The 19,628-nt window shown below is 41.8% G+C and overlaps 1 protein-coding gene across 3 annotated transcripts in view; it reads left to right on the plus strand.

Moving 5' to 3' along the window:
* Positions 1–19,628, plus strand: part of inpp5a (inositol polyphosphate-5-phosphatase A) — a 156,235-nt gene that overhangs the window by 130,537 nt on the left and 6,070 nt on the right. For all 3 annotated transcript variants that reach the window (XM_084948700.1, XM_084948698.1, XM_084948699.1), the window contains 4 exons: positions 186–278; positions 1,395–1,469; positions 7,714–7,787; positions 19,035–19,146. In XM_084948700.1, the coding sequence (XP_084804826.1) occupies positions 186–278; positions 1,395–1,469; positions 7,714–7,787; positions 19,035–19,146 (354 nt within the window). The remainder of the gene's footprint in view (positions 1–185; positions 279–1,394; positions 1,470–7,713; positions 7,788–19,034; positions 19,147–19,628) is intronic.

Genomic DNA, 19,628 nt, shown 5'->3' on the forward strand with positions numbered 1-19,628 from the left:
ATACACCACAGTGTTTAACGAATGGTGTTGAGGTATACTGAGAAACTAGTGTATACTGTATATTAACATGCCAGTAACTGTAAACTAGAAATTAAATCATAGATGGTTTGCATGTTAGTAACATCAAATGTTTTTTTAAATAAACATTCCAATAATCCTCTATCCTGTTGCTTTCTTATGTCCAGAAACTCTGCTCTGATGCCACCATGCAGACAATCAGAACCGACAACAATGAAATTCACAAGCTAGTTTTTCAAGAAACTGATAATGACCGAAAGGTGAGTTCTTCTGCTTTGAAGCAACATTTCATCAACGCTTACAAAAAAAAACCCAAACAAAAAAACAAATACAGTCCTTTTATGGAACTGTGTATTCACTGACTAACCCAGGGGTGGGCAATCTCAGTCCACGAGGGCCGGTGTCCCTGCAGGTTTTAGATGTGTCCTCGAACCAACACAGCTGATTTAAATGGCTAAATTAGCTCCTCAACATGTCCTGAAGTTCTCCAGAGGCCTGGTAACGAACTAATCATGTGATTCAGGTGTGTTGACCCAAGGTGAGATCTAAAACCTGCAGGGACATCGGCCCTCGTGGACTGAGATTGCCCACCCCTGGACTAACCCAATGTAGGCTGGTCCAATCCTTCCACCCACAGGGGGCGACACCTCCGTTTGCACAAAGTCAGATTGTATGAAACTCTGTCGATGAACTACGTAGGCACTGTCCTGATGAGTTTATGGTCTCATTCTTTAGTTTAAAGTCTTACTGGTATGACATGATGTTCATTATTTCATAGCAGGTTATGGTTTAGGGCGAGCCTACCTCGTGATTGTGTTTCTCACTCATCACATCCAGTTCTAAAACACCAAGTTGTTAAGGGCCTAAATATTCAGTTCAGGAGATGTCAACGTCACCGTGTCCATCATTTATATACAGTCTACCGTTGGAAGCAGGTATATGATAAGGATTAAATGTAATCATAGCCAATACATTACAGTGTTTGCTGTTTTAAAGGTCAAGTCTGTGAGACTGCTCACTGTTGGTCAGTGTGTCAAACTTCATTGCTTTTATCCTACTGATATTAAGGTATTAATATAGGTCTAACCCTTTTGTTAGTAAGTAAATGACAATATTCGAATACCATATTTAATGTAAAAAATTGTAGGTTTTGACCTGTGTAATGAAACTTCAAAATACTGATTATTTTCTGCTTTGATACACCTGACCCCGAGGTGCCAAGGTCAATGTAAAGCCTCGATGAGACACGTGTAGAGATAACAGTGCTGTCTGCTGCTGCAGCTCAATGCTGTTCATTAGTTCTCTAATTACTGAGTGCAGTTCACATTAGTACTGCTATTAATCAGAGTGCAATTTCTCTCTTTCCACTGATTCAGGTTATTCTTCAAATTGAAAAGAAGCTTTTTAATTATGTCAACCAGGAAGTATTCCGGGAAGACAATGGGACCTCAGTAAGTCACTCCTTTAACTTTTATATAATCATCTACTTTCTCACCTCTCATCTTATCTATTACGAGTTTAATTTCCTTGATCAACTGTCATATACATTCTTTTTCCACTGTGTAATGACCGCCACTGACTGACTGTGAAATCAACAAAGCAAAAGAACAAGTTCAAAATGACTCCTCATGTCTGCACAGTAGCACAGAAAGGTTAAAATAATTAGGTTGCAGCTGCTGACCTGAGTGGTGCAGATGCCCTCAAATACCTAACAAACAAACACTCTTTTTTCCCACTCAAGAGGCCAAATGTAGGGAATAACTTTTAAGCAGCACTCAGTGCAGACGAGACGTGTTCAGCGTCTGCAGAAGAAAAACAGCAGAGGAACGCACTTCCACTTTTATATGGTTGTATATTACATTAAGTAGTTCAAAGTTGGACCTTGTTAAAAAACATGAATGACAAACAGACACACACACAAACACACACACACAGCAGAATTGGCAGTGAAGCCACAGAGTTTATTAACCTTGTTAAGTTAAAGTTTTGGGTAATAAATCAGCGTTATCATTTATGAACTTGCACTGGGTTTGTATCACAAGGACAGTGTGGTTTAATGTGAGCTCGTTATTACTGCTAATTCAATTCATGCATTTTTAAGTGAAGTTGTATGATTTTGCACATGTCTCTTGTCACATTGAGAAATATATATATTTTAAAATCCATGTAATTATATTGATTTTCTTGGGCCGTCCGGGGTTTATTCATATGCCGCATGATAATGTGGATTTTCCTGCTCTGTGCGTTTATAAGTCACGTGACGTGCATCTCACTGAGCTGAAAAAAAGCGCCCACTTGATTTTCCATTAGCCATGTTTGCGTGTCAATAAATTAAATGAAGCCACTGAATATTTTCAATTGTTTACAGTGGCCTAATGCAGCCAAACAGATGGTTCAAAGTAAGCTGGCATATTTTGGAATTGGAATTGTGGGGAAAAAAAAGTATTTTCAGTTACTTTCCTTAACTTCCAAAATTTACTGAGTTCAGCATTATCTTTTATGTGACATTTGTTTGGCTTCAAGCAAGCTCAGTGCCTCCAAAACACGTGTCCTCCTTTTTTTCTTCTTTCTTCTTCAACTGCTGAGATACAGTATATCCTATTATGGACTTATTTTAAGCGTTTTTACTGTAAATGCATATTAAGGTAGCCAAATAATCCAGAAACTAGAAAATAAACATTCTTCCTTATAAGGTAAAGGTAAAATGTAGAAGACTGCGAGTCTTCAGTAAGGAAAGTCGATGTGGATGTCTGCTTGCATGCTGTCCAGTAAAGCATGATTGAATCTGACCAGCAGAAATGTCCCCTAACTGTGAAACAGTAGCTGTGAGAAGGCTGACGTACCCCACCCTCCCTTAACCTTCATTTCCTTCTCCCTTCCTCCCGCTCTCCCTCTCTCTCTGCCTCCTCACCAAGCCAGACAAGATGGATGACATAATGGGGGCATCAGAGATAATCTGATGGTCATGGTCTAGTTAAACACACCGTGTTATGATCCTTATAAAACAAACTACCTTTCCAAAAGGATAAATGTCCCTCCTTACACTCCTCCACTGGGGAAGGGGGGGAAAGAAAAAAAAAAATCCATTGCATCCTTCATCAACTGCAAGACTTGTACCAGCTTGACAGAAATTTAATTCGAGGCAGCTCTTGAAAATAATTATTGTATTTTGAGAGGAGTAATCATTGGCCGGGACATGATTGAATGTGTCCATGCCTATTGACTTTTGCTATGATTAATAGGTTTGTTTAGTCGATATTCCCATCGAAATTGTATAATTAATTATCCCCGGCGCTGTCACGGCAGGACGATGGAGAGCCCTGATGAGTATTTGGGAAGATTAAATTTTCTGGGCGCTCATGGCGTCAAGGGGCACCATGGGGCCTTGCTCCGGTGGAAAGATGGGAGGAGCGTGGTGTGTGTGTGTGTTTGTGAGGCTGTGCAAGCATCCATGGTGCACGCTCGTGCAGTTTCTGCCTTTCCTGGAAGACACGCACAAACACACACAAACACACACAGGGCAAGTCTCCCTCCTCCACTCCCATTGATTTTGTTTCAGTATCTCTTTATTGTAACTTTATCAGCGTGTGTCGGCAGATTGGGGGGGGGGACCAGGAGAGGGGAGGAGGGTGCGTTTGTGTACTAGCTTTAGCAAGTGATGAACCTTTCTGTCTGGCGTGCCTCTCCTTGTCATGCTGGCAGCGTAGTCTTCAGCATTACTCAAAAGCCCGCAGACATTTTAAACATGAGAGGGACATAAAAAAAAAACCCTAAAGAACAAATGCTGCCTCAGCCCGAAGTTCTTTCATATTTCACCTGTCAGAGCGCTTAAGTGGCAATACAGAAGCCATGCTAAATGAAATCTGACCTTTATATAAATTGATGCTACAATGAGTATTTCTTTTAATTTAACTCGCCTTTCTTCTGAACTCTTTAGGAAAGTATTGACGGCTTACTTAGGCTTATCAGAATATATGGCTCTAAGGGACAGTGGGCTCAAGCTGCCGTTGAATTTTTTTATGTTTTTTTTTTTTTTTTTATCAGAATAATTGTGAAGTTAAATCCAGCCTTGGTCGGCCCATCTCAGCTCCCAATCAGCCACCCCCGGCCGGCGTCACTGACGGTTTATCGGTTTTCTGCACAAAATAATGAAGATCCCATAAAAAAGCGGGGAAAATACAGCCCCTGCAATGAAAGCCAAGTGTGAGGTGTAAAAATCAAATTAAATGACCTTTCACCCCAACATTTATTGATGAGTTTTAACAGCAGCAGGTGTTGTCACGGGGGATATTTGACGATGCGTAAATCAAAGCACAATTACAGTTGGTGGATGAGCGGGCAGCATGCTGAGAGGAACACTCGGAGGCCCAAGATGCCCTTTCCCCCTCTTTGTACCCCTCTCGGCTTCCTGCCTCTTAGCTATCAACGCCAGTCTGATTTAGGAGCGCGGCGATTATCCAAGCACAGTCAGAAATTTGAGCCCATGACAAGGTAGTTTTTATCCAGACACTTCTTCATCTTTTCCCCCTCCTTAGTATTGCCAGAGTGGCATCATCTCACGCCACCTCCTCCACAACTCCCCCAAGGTCATTTCTGGTTTACAAACTACTGCTGGCTTTATAATGTCACGAGGCCTTGAACTGATATCAGATGCTTCCTTCTTCTTCTTCTTCTTCTGCTTCTTTTTTTAAAGCACTGACCTAACACAGCACCAGAGCATTCTGCTTAATTGACCCGGGATGAAATGTAGTGTGAAATTTGTGACTGCAGGGTTTTCCATTCACCTGGGTGAATTACTCAACATTCACTTAAGGCACACGAACACACACACACTACTTGAATACACACAGCCATATGTTGCTTATCCCCTGTTATTTAAACTGTCACACTCTATCAGTCTGAGCTGCTTTACCTCAAACATTATCACACCTGTGAATGCACAGATACTTTGCACTATAACTCACAATACTGTCACTATATGTTTCCTGCAATAACAGCGATACACAAAACTTTCTGAAATACATCAAGATGTTTAACAGAGGAAGCAAAATAGCCTTAAAGGGAAAAAATATGGGAATTATATGTTGTGTGCATATTTTCTTTTTTTTTCTTTTCAGTAGTGTGCCTCTTCAGTCACACATTCACAGTTCACATACAACGTCTTGAATAATCAGGCCCCGCCTTGTCTTAAAAACCTTATAATAACGTATCATCCCAATAGAGCACTTCACTCTCAGACTGCTGACTTACTTGTTGGGCTTAGGACAGTAAAAGGGCAGAGAGAGCCTTTAACTTCCAAGTTTCTCTTCCCTGGAACCAGCTTCCAGTTTGGATTCAGGAAACAGACACCCTCACCCCTAACCGGTCGCAGCAGATGGCTGCCCCTCCCTGAGCCTGGTTCTGCAGGAGGTTTCTTCCTGCTAAAAGGGAGTTTTTCCTTCCCACAGTCATCTGATTATTTGGGTTTTCTTTCTGTTGGGTGTTTGTCTTATAATATAAAGCACCTTGAGGTGACTGTTGTTGTTATTTGGCACTATATATATAACTATGTGGTCAATAGAGATCAATTCTAATAAATATTAGCGTCTAAACGCTTGTTTAACGCTACAGAGTTATTCTACTCTAAACTTTGAGGGAAGACACTGAAACAAATACCAGAGGGACTGAGGAAAACTGTTGACTGATACAAGATGTGCTAAATTCATTGGAGGCTTATACCCACCTTATATAACACTCATACAGAGGCTTCAAAACAATGATTGGTTATTCCAACGCTCTCTGTTACACCAGTATGAGATGTAATGCTAAATATGCATTGGTTCACTTATCTTTACAACATCTTTTTTAATCTCTCAATTAGTATTAATGCTTTCGATCAGCCTGAAGAGCCCCGTATTGGTCAGATGTGAAAAAAACAGCACTGAAAGAAGCCATCAGTGGCTGGATGGTGAGATGGTTGTGTACAGTGGAGCGTGGGGTTGCATCCCCTGCTCTGCCATCCCTCATCCACAGTGTGTGAGTCTCTCCTGTGACCCCGGCAGTGTGAGTTTGATGAATGCAGCACATCTGCCCTCCTGAACCGCTGAGACTCTGTCTGCGAGGCCCCCTCTGCCTCAAGTAATGGCTACTGTTCTACACCACTGACACGTAATCACACAAACACTGCAGAGCATCATCGTGAAGGAACACACCGACGGGCTTATTTATTTATTTTTTGTGTAAGTGCGTACTCAGCGTTGATGTGAAGACAACGCGTAGACGGTTATACACGTATGTATAAATATGTCAGCGCACACGGAGAACAGCAGTTACCTTCTTCTAATATCATAACGCCGACATGACACCGTCTCCACTTTGCGAGGACGTCCTTCCAAATAACAGCGATGACGTGGTGCTCATGGGTAATATTTGGATATTTCATCGTGTAGCCATCAACATATTGCTGCATGTAATACACCGACGTAATGTCATTAATGTTAAGCTGTCAGACTCATACTATTGCGGGTGATGTCTTCATCGGGCCATCGTTGTAGCATGGTGTTTGAAACATGTACAATAGCCTAATTTACTACTAAACAAACACGACTCGCCTCCGTCTCCACGTCTTCCTGTTTGAAAGGAAAGGGCGGGACCTGCGAGCGGTCCTCCGGGAGGGTGTTGCTGGGAAACGTCGCTGTCAGTCTCTCAGGAAGGCAGTCATGCAGGTGCCCTAGCTACCTGTTCATCTCGCAGATAATTAATGTGTACAAGGAGCCGCTAATTGCACTTTTCACTAATGATTTATGGGTTTTGTGAAAGGGGGGAAATTGGGGGAAGTGTGTGTGTACACTCTAGTGAGTGAGTACAGCTGGGTGAGGAGACATGATTGATGAAGAGTGTGTGGATGCACTGTCAGTGTGGAAAGTTATACCCCCCCACCCCTGTAGGAAAGGGCTAGTGACACACACACACACACACAGACACACACACACACAGACACACACACACACACACACACACACACAGGTCAGCTGCTGTCGATACCTGCCAGCATGGGGTATGTGGACTTCATTGAATAAGGCCAAAGATGTGAGCCTCATTCTCCATCTTTATCACCTTGTGTTGGTTTTCTTGAGAGACTTGCTTTTTTGTACATTGTATATCATGTAAATCTTGCATTTGACAAAGAATTTGTTGCATTTTTAATATGACTTGAATATGATCTGCTACCTTGTCCACGTCTCCCCTCTGGCTTATTCAATTCAGTTCAGTTCAGTTCAGTTTTATTTATATAGCACAGAATCACAACAGCCACCTCAAGGTGCTTTTTTCTTATAAGGAAAAGAGGTAAAGTAAAAACTCCCACAATTAGATGACCCTGTATGAGCAAGCGCTTGGAAAAAGTGGGGAGGAAAAACTCCCTTTTAACAGGAAGATACCCCCATACTTTCCTTCAACAGTAGTAGGGTTCAGTCATTATCAGAAATCAAATTAAAGTCAGTCCAAAGACATGCATGATGTCTTATCATGTGTCTGTTTGTTGGATAAAGCCGTCCATATTTGAATAAAAACTTTGATCTGGTCAGTTTTTGAGATAAGAATATATTTTTGTGATCAGCTTTTTGATTAATACCCCATCAGTGAGAAAATAACTGAAATGGTATATGTAGTTGATGTTTTATTGACGCCTCTGTCTTTTTGTTTTGCTTTCCACAGCTTTTAGAGTTTGATAAAGAGCTGTCAGTGTTCAAAGAACGTCTGCATGAACAAGACATCGGTTTCCCGCCAAGGTATGGAGCCATTACATGTATTACACAATGGTTTGTTTGATGCATTTATATTTACAGTACAGAGATCTACCATGTAGAGCCACACAGGTTATGTGGCTCTTTATCCAGCTCATTGACAGTTTGTGAATGTATGGTAAACCCTGGAGGCTAACCAAAAACTGAAATTAAATGCCACTGTAATTGTAACTGGGTCAAAATGACCTGTTGAGAATTGACAAGAAAACAGCCCTTGGTTCGTCAGCAGCACAGAGGAAGTTATTTCGATCTAACTTTCACTTTCTGAGAAATTCTTATCTCATTATCATTCAAAGCTTCTTGAAAAAATCAGGACTCAAAGAACTGGTTATAAATAAACAGACGAAGTAAAAGCTTACTAGACTGTGAAACCCCCCAAAAATATATTTTTCTAATGTGCTACAGAATCTCTTAGAGGTTTTACCTGGTTTGTTTGTAATTTAAAAGAAAAATGATCAAAATAAAGAGGTATCGATTTTATCCTTCAGTGTATCTGAAAAAATTCCAAACTTCACAAGCAAAAAAGAAAAGTGCTAAAAGAGCGAATCCTGAGGTTTAAGTTCTTACATTTCAATAAATGCAGCGATTATGCTGCTCAGATATGCGCCTTAAAGACTCGTTATTAATATGTAAAATTATAAGTAGCCAATCACGCGCTTATTGTCCAAAACGGTTTAATGACAGCTGTTGGATGTGTGTTTGATTGGTATCAGTTGTTAAGTCTGATTGCGTACGCTTCCAAACTGCTCCCATGTGTCTCTGCTGGTATGTGTGTGTGTGTGTGTGTGTGTGTGTGTGTGTGTGTGTGTGTGTGTGTGTGTGTGTGTGTGTGTGTGTGTGTGTGTGTGTGTCGCTGTACGAACACTATGGACAGCATTGATAATTCCGTCTCACTCGGACTTGGGGGAGATTGGAGCGGGTGTTCTCCTCTCCTCTTCCTCAAACAAATGCATTTGCAATTAGCCCTTTCAGAGGAGAGGGAGGGCAAACACGCGGACGGCGCGGAAATATGTTTCGGGAGCAGCGCGTTAATGGCGCTTGACCTTTGCCGTCGGTTGTGACTCAATCAGCGCAGATAATGAAACGCTGTAATCAAACAATAATTACTTGATAAACTGCTCTGGTGGCAGGCGCAGGGCGGCTGGGGATTTTAGCGTGTGTGTGTGTGTGTGTGTGAGAGAGAGAGGTCTCGAGATACATGGAACCGTGTGTGTGTGTGTGTGTGTGTGTGTGCGCGCACATACATGTGTAAAAGTGAGAGCTGGAGACTGAGTGTGTGTGTCAAGGTTCTGCCAGTCCCTGTTTTTTAAATGACTCTGTGTCTTAATCAGGGACCCCATTTACATCACTTTGCATAAGTGACAGTAGGATTTATTGTCCTTTTACACTGGCTGACTTTTGCACCTATCCATATAATACTGAATCATCTCTCCACAGGGAGGAATGAATGTGCTGCTGTGAACGAATACAAATGATTTCCACATACTTGAGGTGATGATGAATCAAATATATGAAAGCCAGGAGCAGCATATGAAATTTGATTTGATCTACTCTGTGTGTGCGACAAACCACATCATTGTCAGTCATGTAATGGGTAGCAGTGGCCTAGTTAAACTTAAACAACCCCCTCCTGCAGTTTTTCTCCTTCACATCCACACACACACTCACATCTATCTATCTATATAGATAGATACTGGTACCCCTCCCCCTGTCAGGTCTGCCTTGTGTTCCTTGAGCAATCAAGCCCCAACGATTGTTCTCCATCACATAGCCTGCTCCGGACCGGCCCCTCACCATCTGTGAGGTTATTACTCTTTTTAATGCAGGCCATCAGAACACAGCCTCACCGACACACACGCATGCACGCACACGTCTCACTTTGGGTCAGATCTATAAATCAATACTAGTCACAAACATTTAATCTGCAAGTTAATTCTGTCCTCTGTCCAGCGCCGGATAAGAAGTTGTCACAAAATGAGAGATGCTGTCAAGAGTGAACTAAGCATTGGCTAACAAAAGGCCGTGATGCACACTGTAAGTGGCACAATGTTGGTGACTGTGTGCACACGTGAATACTCCCCCTCTGCGACGCTGCGGAGGCTTCGAGCAGTAAAATGCATATCTCTTTACCTTCAAGAAGTCATCCATCAAAGTTGGCCGTGACACGTCTAAGTACTCGGGCACCCGGGTGAGGAATTTGCCCGGGCCTTGCCACAGTTGGACCTGGAGCCAGTCAGCCGCTGTGCACCGACAGACTGCAGGACAACTCGCGCAGTCACACACAGGAACGCATGTATGCTTAGCAGTTTTCCTATCCAGTGATTTGAGAGAGAAAAGATGAGTCTATTAATCAGAAACCATTCATTTATTTAGACACAGTTTTTCCATCAGGCATAATATATGAGACTTGCAACCAGCCATTAAGCCATTATCTTTGCACTGGCTGCAGCATGGCCGGTAATGAAAATAATGTGAAGTTTTGCTATAGATTACGGTAGTTTTGATTTCATATTTGAAATGGCATAACTAAGGTAATATGCCCTAAAACATACTAAGGCACCAGTAACTTATTCATGTAGTTTGATTGATTTGGGGGGAAAGCTTTTAGTACTCCTCTGATCTGATTTCTTTGCTGTTCTTTTTGCACGAGATCGATGCAAAAATTGAATCGGGAGCCCAGCTTCTGGAAGAAATGCAGTGGACGGTGAGGGAGCAGAGGGAGGATGTATTCTGCCTGTAACGTGGTTACCTAGAATGGGCTTTGAGGGAGATTTTGAGTGACATCAGACCAGCGGCACAACTCTATCAGTGGACAAATCATGAGTGATTTCAGAGCAAGAAGATGGTGTGGATGCTGGTGGGTGGAAAGATGTGGAAAAGCCAGGAGTAGAAACAAAACTAGCCGCTGCTCCACATGTTTGTAAAGAAAGAGAGAGGTGCCAAAGAGGAGATATTTTCCTGTAGATGACACCTGGATGCCAGTGATGTGTAGTTAAAGCTGCTAAAACCCTACAGGATTCTCTTCATGCTTAGAAGGGAAACATAGCATTAAAATTTAGTTAATGTCTCTCATCTTGGAGGACAATACTTATCTTGCTACAATGAAACTGTTTAGCGCTGCAATGAAATTATTAAAACCTTTAACTGAATTTTTTTTTAACCATCGACCTGGCAGCAGGTTCATTTTACAAGCGCTCTTTAAACGAGCTTTGCGCTAGAGAGAAAATTCAAATGCTTCCTGAAAGATGAGAATTATTTCTGTAATTTTGAAGTCAAAATTATCAGTTTTACCAAATTCTGATATTTAACAGGTACATTTTAACCTGATGCAGCACTTTGTACCATATTTTTATTCTTGGACTCTCCCAGAGAGGCTTTCCGTGATTCACATGTCACAATAATCCTTGCTTTTCTTAAACTTGGTTTTAGTCCATCCTCCTCGGTAAAGTTCGGTCACTGAGAAAACATTTTACCTTCTCTCCTTTTAAGCTGTCATCCTGGCTGTCCCTTGTGGACTTATGGTTTGAACCGCACGTCAGTGCCTGAAATGAACACATTAACGATATTTGCTCTTTTTGACTTTATACGGAACCAAAGAAAAGCTGTGTGAAACTGGGTCACAGTAGTGAACTGACATTGCTATTGCTAGAATAATCCTGCTACTATTGCTACGAAGAAATAGCCACATTAATAAACTGAATCAATAAAAGACTAATAACCCAAGAAATATATATAAGAGCAAACTGATCCTTTCTCACTGTCCAACTGGAACTGTGTTTAAGTGTGTAAAGACAGCAGGGTGAAGGTCTTTCAGGGAACATGATGGCTCCACTCTTGTGTGCTTGTGTTTGTCAAGTCTAGACACTGACAGCAGCAGAGGAGCAGAGCGTGGCCTTGAGGTCAGGAAGTGATGTCTGTTAGGAGGCAGAAACCTGTAAACGGTTGCGTTTGTGCTGTTTGGGAAGCACTCTGGGAGCCCTCCTGGCACGTCACCATTTATTTTCTAAAGCTGCAGGGCTGAGAGGACAAGCCAAAAAAGTGACTTGCCCGCTGGGAAACTCGACAACATTCACATGGTCCTGAAAGAGGAAGGTTGGGAGGTGGTTGGAAAGCTGATGCCAGGCAGAATGGCTTTGCCCTTCAGATGAGAGAAGATTTTAGTCAAGTGACACAAATGGCTACCTGCCAGCTCTTCAATAACTGCTAATAAGAGCATGAGTGAATTGTCAGAGCAGTGGAGAATTTCTGGAGACTTGTTTTGAGCTCATAGGAAGCGCTCACACGCAGATGGCTCTTCTGCATACAGTAACCGTCCTTGTTCTGTGGACAGCTCTCTTCACTCTAAACCCCTGCTCCCTGAAAGCCTGCACGAATGATCTCACCCTCTGCATGTGAATTTAATTGTGCATTAGTCCTATAGCCCTTCTGTTTGCTTCATATATGAAGGAGTCTTGTTGTTCCCTGCTCTGTGAACAGCCATGCTATAGAGGAGCAGTCCCACGTGACCGCATGTGAAGAGCACCACACATGCAGTTTAGCGCCAGTGTTTGGTTAAAGCGTTGCCCCCGAGCCGCCGTAAGTGTGCTGCTCATGTTGCCCGAGCCCTGCCACAGGATCCGGCGTTACACGCTGATCTGCTGAACACGAACATTGTTTTACAACCAGCAGCGCATCCATCATTCTAACTACTATAGAGCCATCGCAAACGATGAGGGGCCACTGTGGCGATAATAGCTGAAGATTGTCCGCCATGTATCGCTGCCTCTTGTCTGAGACGATGCCACTGAGAAGAGGCCTTTGTTAAAAACAATCTTACACAGAGAGGATTAAATGGATGCCATCTGTGTCTTCTTGTCTTCATTTAGAACAGCTAAAGGCACAACGTGTCATAGCCGAGCCCCGGCAGGCTGTGAGCCATGAGCTACTGATGGCATTTCGCTCTGTTTGTACTGCACTATGCCAATGTTGTGCCTGCGAGCCTCCCAGCTCTACAAACCGAAGCAAACATTCAGCTTTATTGATAGCGTTTGGCTGATCTTTTTGAATTTCTGCGTGTGTATGTGTGTGTTGTGTTTTGCCAGGCCTCCCCTGACAACGGCAAACAAACATAGCTGTAGAGGCAGCGAGTCGTTCGAAGCCCGCAGTTTCAGACTTTTTTTAGCCAATCCCAGCTCGACAGCGGCCACACCAGCATTCTGCAAAGCTCTTTAGTGTTCGTGACCTCAGGTCGCTGATACGATGACTCTTATCTCTGACTTCCTGCCCTACCTGTATTCTCAAATTTATATTGCCCTCATCAAATACTGGGTAAGTGAATAGTGCACTGTTTGTCCTGTCACTTATTTGTCATTATGAAGAGCAATAGCTTTTTATGTGAAGAGAAGAAAATGAGACAAGGAAGTCTGGCCTGGGAACAATTACAGAGTGTCTGCTCCAGGCAAAACAGGTTGTTAAAGTTGCCTACAACCTCAATTTTACAGACAATATTTTTCTTTTAAATTGATAATTGGAGCTTGGTTTATTGTCGTAATGTTTGAAAAAGATGTAACAGTTCAGCGTTGTGTAAATAAAGTGTGTGTAGTAGCTTGTATAATACAGTAATGTGTGTCATTGCTGCCTCTCCCTCTGCTGGGAGAGGCTGATTGACACTGTAGGTAGGGCCGGTGTTCACCTCTCCAGCATTTACTGTTGCAAGACAAACAAGCTGACACCAGCCACAACACATGTGAGTAATGTGCCAGCAGCAAAGTCAAACATTAAACCCCAACCCAAGCGTGAATGAATGAGCTCTCGATGACTGCTAGCGGGTCTCGATATGCGACCGTTTGCACATGCATCATCTGTAAAGTGGTCAGCAACACAGGAGAGCGTGTTAACGAGCAGGGAAACTGTGTTCTTGCCTCAACTTTACACAAGTGAGAGAAGATGTCTTAGAATAGGGCCTGACCGATGAATCGGCTGATATTAGCCCTTTGCCGATGGGTGTCGGCATTTATAATAGCAGGTAAATGAGAATTAAAAAGTAAACCCGTTGGGAGCTGTGTGACTTTTGTGGCATTCCTAAAGATGTGTTTGGAGCCACACACAACAACAACCAGCTGCAGCAGAGTCAGGCAGATTATTTTTAAACCGCATTGTCATATTATCTTAATAATGACTCATACACATTCATACATAACAAATGGTAATGAAATCTGTTTGAGTTTGGTGTGACTGAAAAAGATATTTCAGATTTTTAAATCACCAGATATCAGTATTGGTCTTTAGAGTCCTTTATCAGTCAAGCTATCAAAGACCTTTTCTTCCTCACTTTTTCAGTGACAGTGTTTACATTTGATAGTGTGCATAGTATAGTATGTGCATATCTTAGACAGGCCATTTGAGCTTTGACTATACTTATGATTGGAGAGTAGTTGTTAAAAACATTATTAGAAAAAAGTGTACTTGCAACATCAGGTCATGTAAGTTATTTTTTTTATTTTACTGTTGTTACATTTCATGTAAACCCACTATATACCCAAAACATGGACAGTTAGTAAGCCTATAGCTTTTGGACTTTTAGAGGTTTAAAGATAATGAATTACTCAGTTTTGTCACAATTTATTATTTTGATTCGATTTATTATTGTTTCAGTATCAAGCAAACTGTGGTCATTGCATACTGAATGTGAGCTCCATAGACTATGAAGCTTTGAATTTAGAGAATGTTTATTAGTTAACTGATCAAAGATGAAGTCGTTTTCTTTGAAGTGATGAAAAATTCTGAAAAGAGTTTCGAAATATTCACAAGTGGCCGATGTTTACATGGGCAGCCAAGCCAAGTAAATCCTGTTTGTGTCAGCCACTTTATCTGACTGTCAACAGCTGATTGTGCATTCAATAAAGTTTTGACCTGACTAGAGGTCCTTCATGAATTTTCTAGTTTTCCATTTTATATGTAGTCTAACAGTATTAGCACAAAGAACAGTTGGTAAAGCAGTGCCAGTGTTCATTTTGAATCTTTAGTGTGCGAATGTGTGGAATCCTTAAAGTGTACCCCCCCCCCCTTCCCAGTTGTTGTTATCAGTTTAGTTCATTAATTAGAGTAATTAGTCTTGCTGGGGCCAGTAAGGGTGGGATATGAGTTGGCGTCCTCCAGCCCACACACCCTCTCGGACCGTTTACCTTCCCCGATAACTTTGTGAGCTCACTAATCGGACACATTAATCACATCGGCCCCAGCGCGCCGTTCGACTGTTTGCCGTTGCATTAAGACTTGTTATCTCTATCGGAGCCAGTGGAGGGTGTGGTAAAACGGAAAGGGGAACAGCCCAATACCTGCTCACACCGGGCCAGAGAATGGCCCTTTGATGGCCACTGTGGAGTATTTTTAATTAGTTTTTCCAACGTCTGGCTGTCGTCAGAAATAACTGAATGATAGTTTTTGTTGTTGAAGCGCTCAGGAAGTTTGCTATCAAGAGGGAGTTCATTGTTTGAAGGGGGTAAGGGGGAAAACTTGATTTTCTCTCAATCTCTTTAACACTAAAGTGACCCCAAGCTTGTTAGTCAATAAAGCTATAACAGAGTCCCTGATAGGCTGATTGTTCACAGGCTGTTTAAGGCCGGCAGCCGTCCCTCATGAAGCTGCAGCATTCAGGCCACCCTGAAGTCGAGCAGCTCTCCAATCTCTTTGAAGACTTTGCTCTTTTCCACCCTCACTTTGCCTCTTTCTGACTGATCCGTCTTTATCCCCTCTCTTCTGCCTCCCTGTCTATCTCTGTTTCACTCATCCTATTCTTCATGCTCTCTTTTATCCCTGGATCACTTCTTTAGCCCTTTGATTAGCATACCAAAACCCCTATGCATTTCCCCTATGGTTTAAGGGCTATTAATGCTAATTGGAGGCTGGGAACTTCTTTAAGTAGCTCTCTGCAGGTCTGTTTGTACACCTGGTGGGGGAGCTCCGTGTGTGTGTGTGTGTGTGTGTGTGTGTGTGTGTGTGTGTGTGTGTGCGTGTCAGATGAGCCCACTTCACGCCCCAAGATTAACCTCCTACACAAAGACACCCAAACACACTTTTATCATATAAACAGTCAGTCTATTGCTGGTATTCTGTTTCTGATAATGTATACAACTGCTGATTAAAGTAATAAATGTATCACAGTAAAAAATATAACCAATGTTATTTCATCACCTTCCTCATTTTATGATGGAAACACATGGCAAATTAATAACTGCAATATAACCGTCATGATAGAGAAACAAACCCCCCCAAACATGTTTCACTGACTAATCTCCAATAAAACTAATGCAGTCCAATTAATGAATAACTTTCTTAACAGCGCTCATTTTTCATGTATTTTCACTGGCCTGATGTTAAGAAACAAAACTAAATATGAACAGAACAATGTAGCTATCAATAAATCAATCGAGTCAATGAACCCAGTGTTGGAAATACTATATAAAGAATTCTATAGCATATGGCAAACAGTCAGCAATAAACTATAAAAACAGTCAAACACAATCCATTAAAAACTATACAGGGAAAATAATACAGATAGCTGAACCAGACAGTCACCAAGAGGAGGGAGTAACCTTCACATACTCGATCATTAGCATCCTCCAGCTTGATCTAAAAACTCTATATTTGGATAATTTCACTGTTTAGCACAATATGTTTTCAAGCTTTCTTCATCCTCATATCATGACTAATATTATGATCCAGTTTTTTATGTTTGAAGAATTTCTGTCACGTGTCATTGTTATTTAAAATGTAATGGTCTGCAACAGCACCTCATTCAGGATGGTAATAGTGGTCGGTTGGGCCACACTTTTGATGCAGACATAAATTGTGAAAATGCATGTTTACTAAGTTTCGTACAGACATTGAGGTCCTGATCAGTCCCTTTTGCACACTTCTGTGTAACACCATAGTCACTGTCTTTATTTCTCCTTTCTAAAACTGCACATTTTGTTATGATATTCCTGGAGTTTCCTGGATGAATTCTATTTTTTCCCAATGGGTGGAAGGGTGTTAATGAATAACCAATAATACAAAAGTGTTGCAACATGATGTCCATGATAACAGAGGTATCTCAATGCAGCAGTTATCCAGTACTTTGCACTACATTGCAATGTTTTTACAAAACATTGCAATACCTGTGTAGCTTAAATTAATGAGCTATCTGATTCGCGTTCACCCGCTCTCATTTACTTTGCCCCTTCGAGTTTCTTTTTCATTAGGCCTCGGTCACATACAGAGACTTGTTGGCGACCTACTGCCAACCTCCAGTCACTAGAGTGTATCCCCCAGCCGGTTGGCGAGGGGTTGCAGGAGGTTACTGGGTGTTGATGAGTGAGAACGGCTGCAAAGAGAGCGCTGCACCAAAAGCCTTCTTGTGATTGCTTTGATCGCTAGCAGATTTCAGTGGTTTGCATGCAAGATGCCAACATGTCTGCAAATAGTTGCTGAATAACCACTGAGTACTAATGAAACTTTAAAAAGTCCAACACAAACTTGAAGCTTATATATTAAAAGTGAAAATGTAACTAATTAAAAAGGTGCAGCTTTTACTTTGAAGGCAGATGGTCTCCATTTCTGGTTTGTGTTGCGCTCTTGACAGTTTTACCACAGCTTGGCAAATGCAACTTTAAAATCAGGCAGCATTATTATATTTTATTTATTTACTTTTTTCATAACAGTGAAACAAAAAAACTACTTGCAGTCCCATCCAAAATGCACTGCTTGGATCAGGTGAAGTCGAAACGAAATTATTTATATTGGAACTGGTGTAATGCTAGCAGCTCTGTCAGTGGTGGTAACAGCTGTAACTGCAGCACCATGAACCCACGTGATGATTTGAATGAACAAACATTGAAAGAAACCACAACCAGGTATGTTTTCTGCCTCAGCACAAAGTCCAATTAAGCTATCAGAGCTTGGCAAGTGTGATGAATGGAAAGCCTGGTGTGTGTGTGTGTGTGTGTGTGTGTGTGTTTATTTTATCATTAGGGTATCACCATCCTCAGAGAAGGGCTATTTTCTATTATGCAGTTAGCACGTATAGCACTGAAGGAGCAAATTGGATTGGTATTACAGTATGTACGCCCGGCGCTACATCCTGATGAGCGCCGACAAACAAATTGGATTGGTGGTGTGTAAATCTGAAGCAGTTTGATGAGCCGAAGGGGCAAATTGAATTCTCAACAATGTAAATCTGTATCAGCTCAATGGCTCCCCACCCATTCCGAGCCCTGCCGCCACTTAAATCATGCGATTGTTCCCTGCTGTTCCAAAATACAATCTCTCTTAGCCATTTGCTGCAGCACCTAATCTGTTTTTGATGACCGTGTAGGGATGTAGCTATACATATGGGCAACTGAATCTCCCCCACGCTCATTCTTTCTTTTCATTTCCCCCTCTCTCTCGCTCAAACACACACACACACAAACACGAGCCCTACAGTTGGCAGAGAAAGATTGCTTTGATTGAGCCATCCATGTGTGTTGATTCAAGAGATTACTCAGATGATTGGTCATACTAATGGACCTCCTGTTTTCTTGGGAAAACATTTTGATCTCTGTCTGTGAGATAACATCTCATATTTATTACTCCTCCAAGCCCTGTTGATTCACACGAATGATATTTATTGCTTTCCTTATTGGCTTTTTTTGTGCAACACTTTTCTATAAAATAAAATACGACACAGTTACCCTGTATAAAATGTAGTCAAATGCAAAATACGATGGCAAATCATTCATGTTCCCTGGATTTAACTAATGTTGTGACACATCATGTCTTGATGGAGAATTGTTATTGTTATTAATTTGATGCCAGTAATGCATTTTAATAAAGCACGGGAGAAACAGGAGATGAGAAAAGCTTAAAAAACAATGAATTTATACATGTTATGCTATTTTTTTAAAAAGCAGTCTAGAGACAAAAAAATATATAAACAACATCCAAAGTGTGGTCTGACCAATCAAAATACTGCATTTCTAATGCATGATTTAACCTCGGGTTACAGATGAGAGGGACCATCCAACCTGTGAGGTTTAGAAGCATCTGTGATGAGGGGAAGCAAGCATAAGTGCACATAACATGGGGAACTTGCAAAGGCACCATTAATGCTAAACAATATATGCATGTGTTGCTCGAATGCCAAAGTGGCATGGTTATCAAAAACACCTTATAAATATGCATAAATGAATGTTTGCCGTTTTTACAGATCATTCTGCTTGTGTGTTTCTTCAGTTATCCGTACAGTGAAGACAGCAGTCAGGGGAAGCAGTACATGAATACCAGATGCCCCGCCTGGTGTGACCGAATCCTGATGTCTCCCTCTGCCAGAGACATGTTGCTAAAGGTGAGCCTCTATTTCTACGCAAACCTCACCACTCTCCCCTCAGCTAAAGAGCAAGTGTCTTTATTAATGCCTCACTCTGCTCCTACAACTCCATCATCCTTGATCTGCATGCCCCTCCTCTCCTTTGGCACTTCACAGATGGAAGGATGAGGTGTCTGTAAATATTAATTAGCAATGATAAGCCATGGGTCCACCCAGACAGTATATATATCCAAACACTGGAGTTCCAGTGGGTCCCGTCTTCCTCATTGAGCGGCAGATCTGTTTTTTTACTCGCAGAGCTGAAGCCTGCCAGTCCCTGTTCGGCTTCAGATCCATCCCATTATTAACACCAGCCAATCTGCCACCTCTGGAATCTCAGCCAATAAAACCCAGCTTTGTCTTTAGAGGCCTGAACCTTTTGAGCGCTGGAACACACGGGCTTTCATCTGTTAATGTGTGTGAAAGAGATGCAGCAGTGTATTGTACAGTACCAGTCCACA

This window comes from Perissodus microlepis, chromosome 13 (genome assembly GCF_051167445.1).
Source record: "Perissodus microlepis isolate ML-2025 ecotype Zambia chromosome 13, ASM5116744v1, whole genome shotgun sequence".
Taxonomy (NCBI): domain Eukaryota; kingdom Metazoa; phylum Chordata; class Actinopteri; order Cichliformes; family Cichlidae; genus Perissodus; species Perissodus microlepis.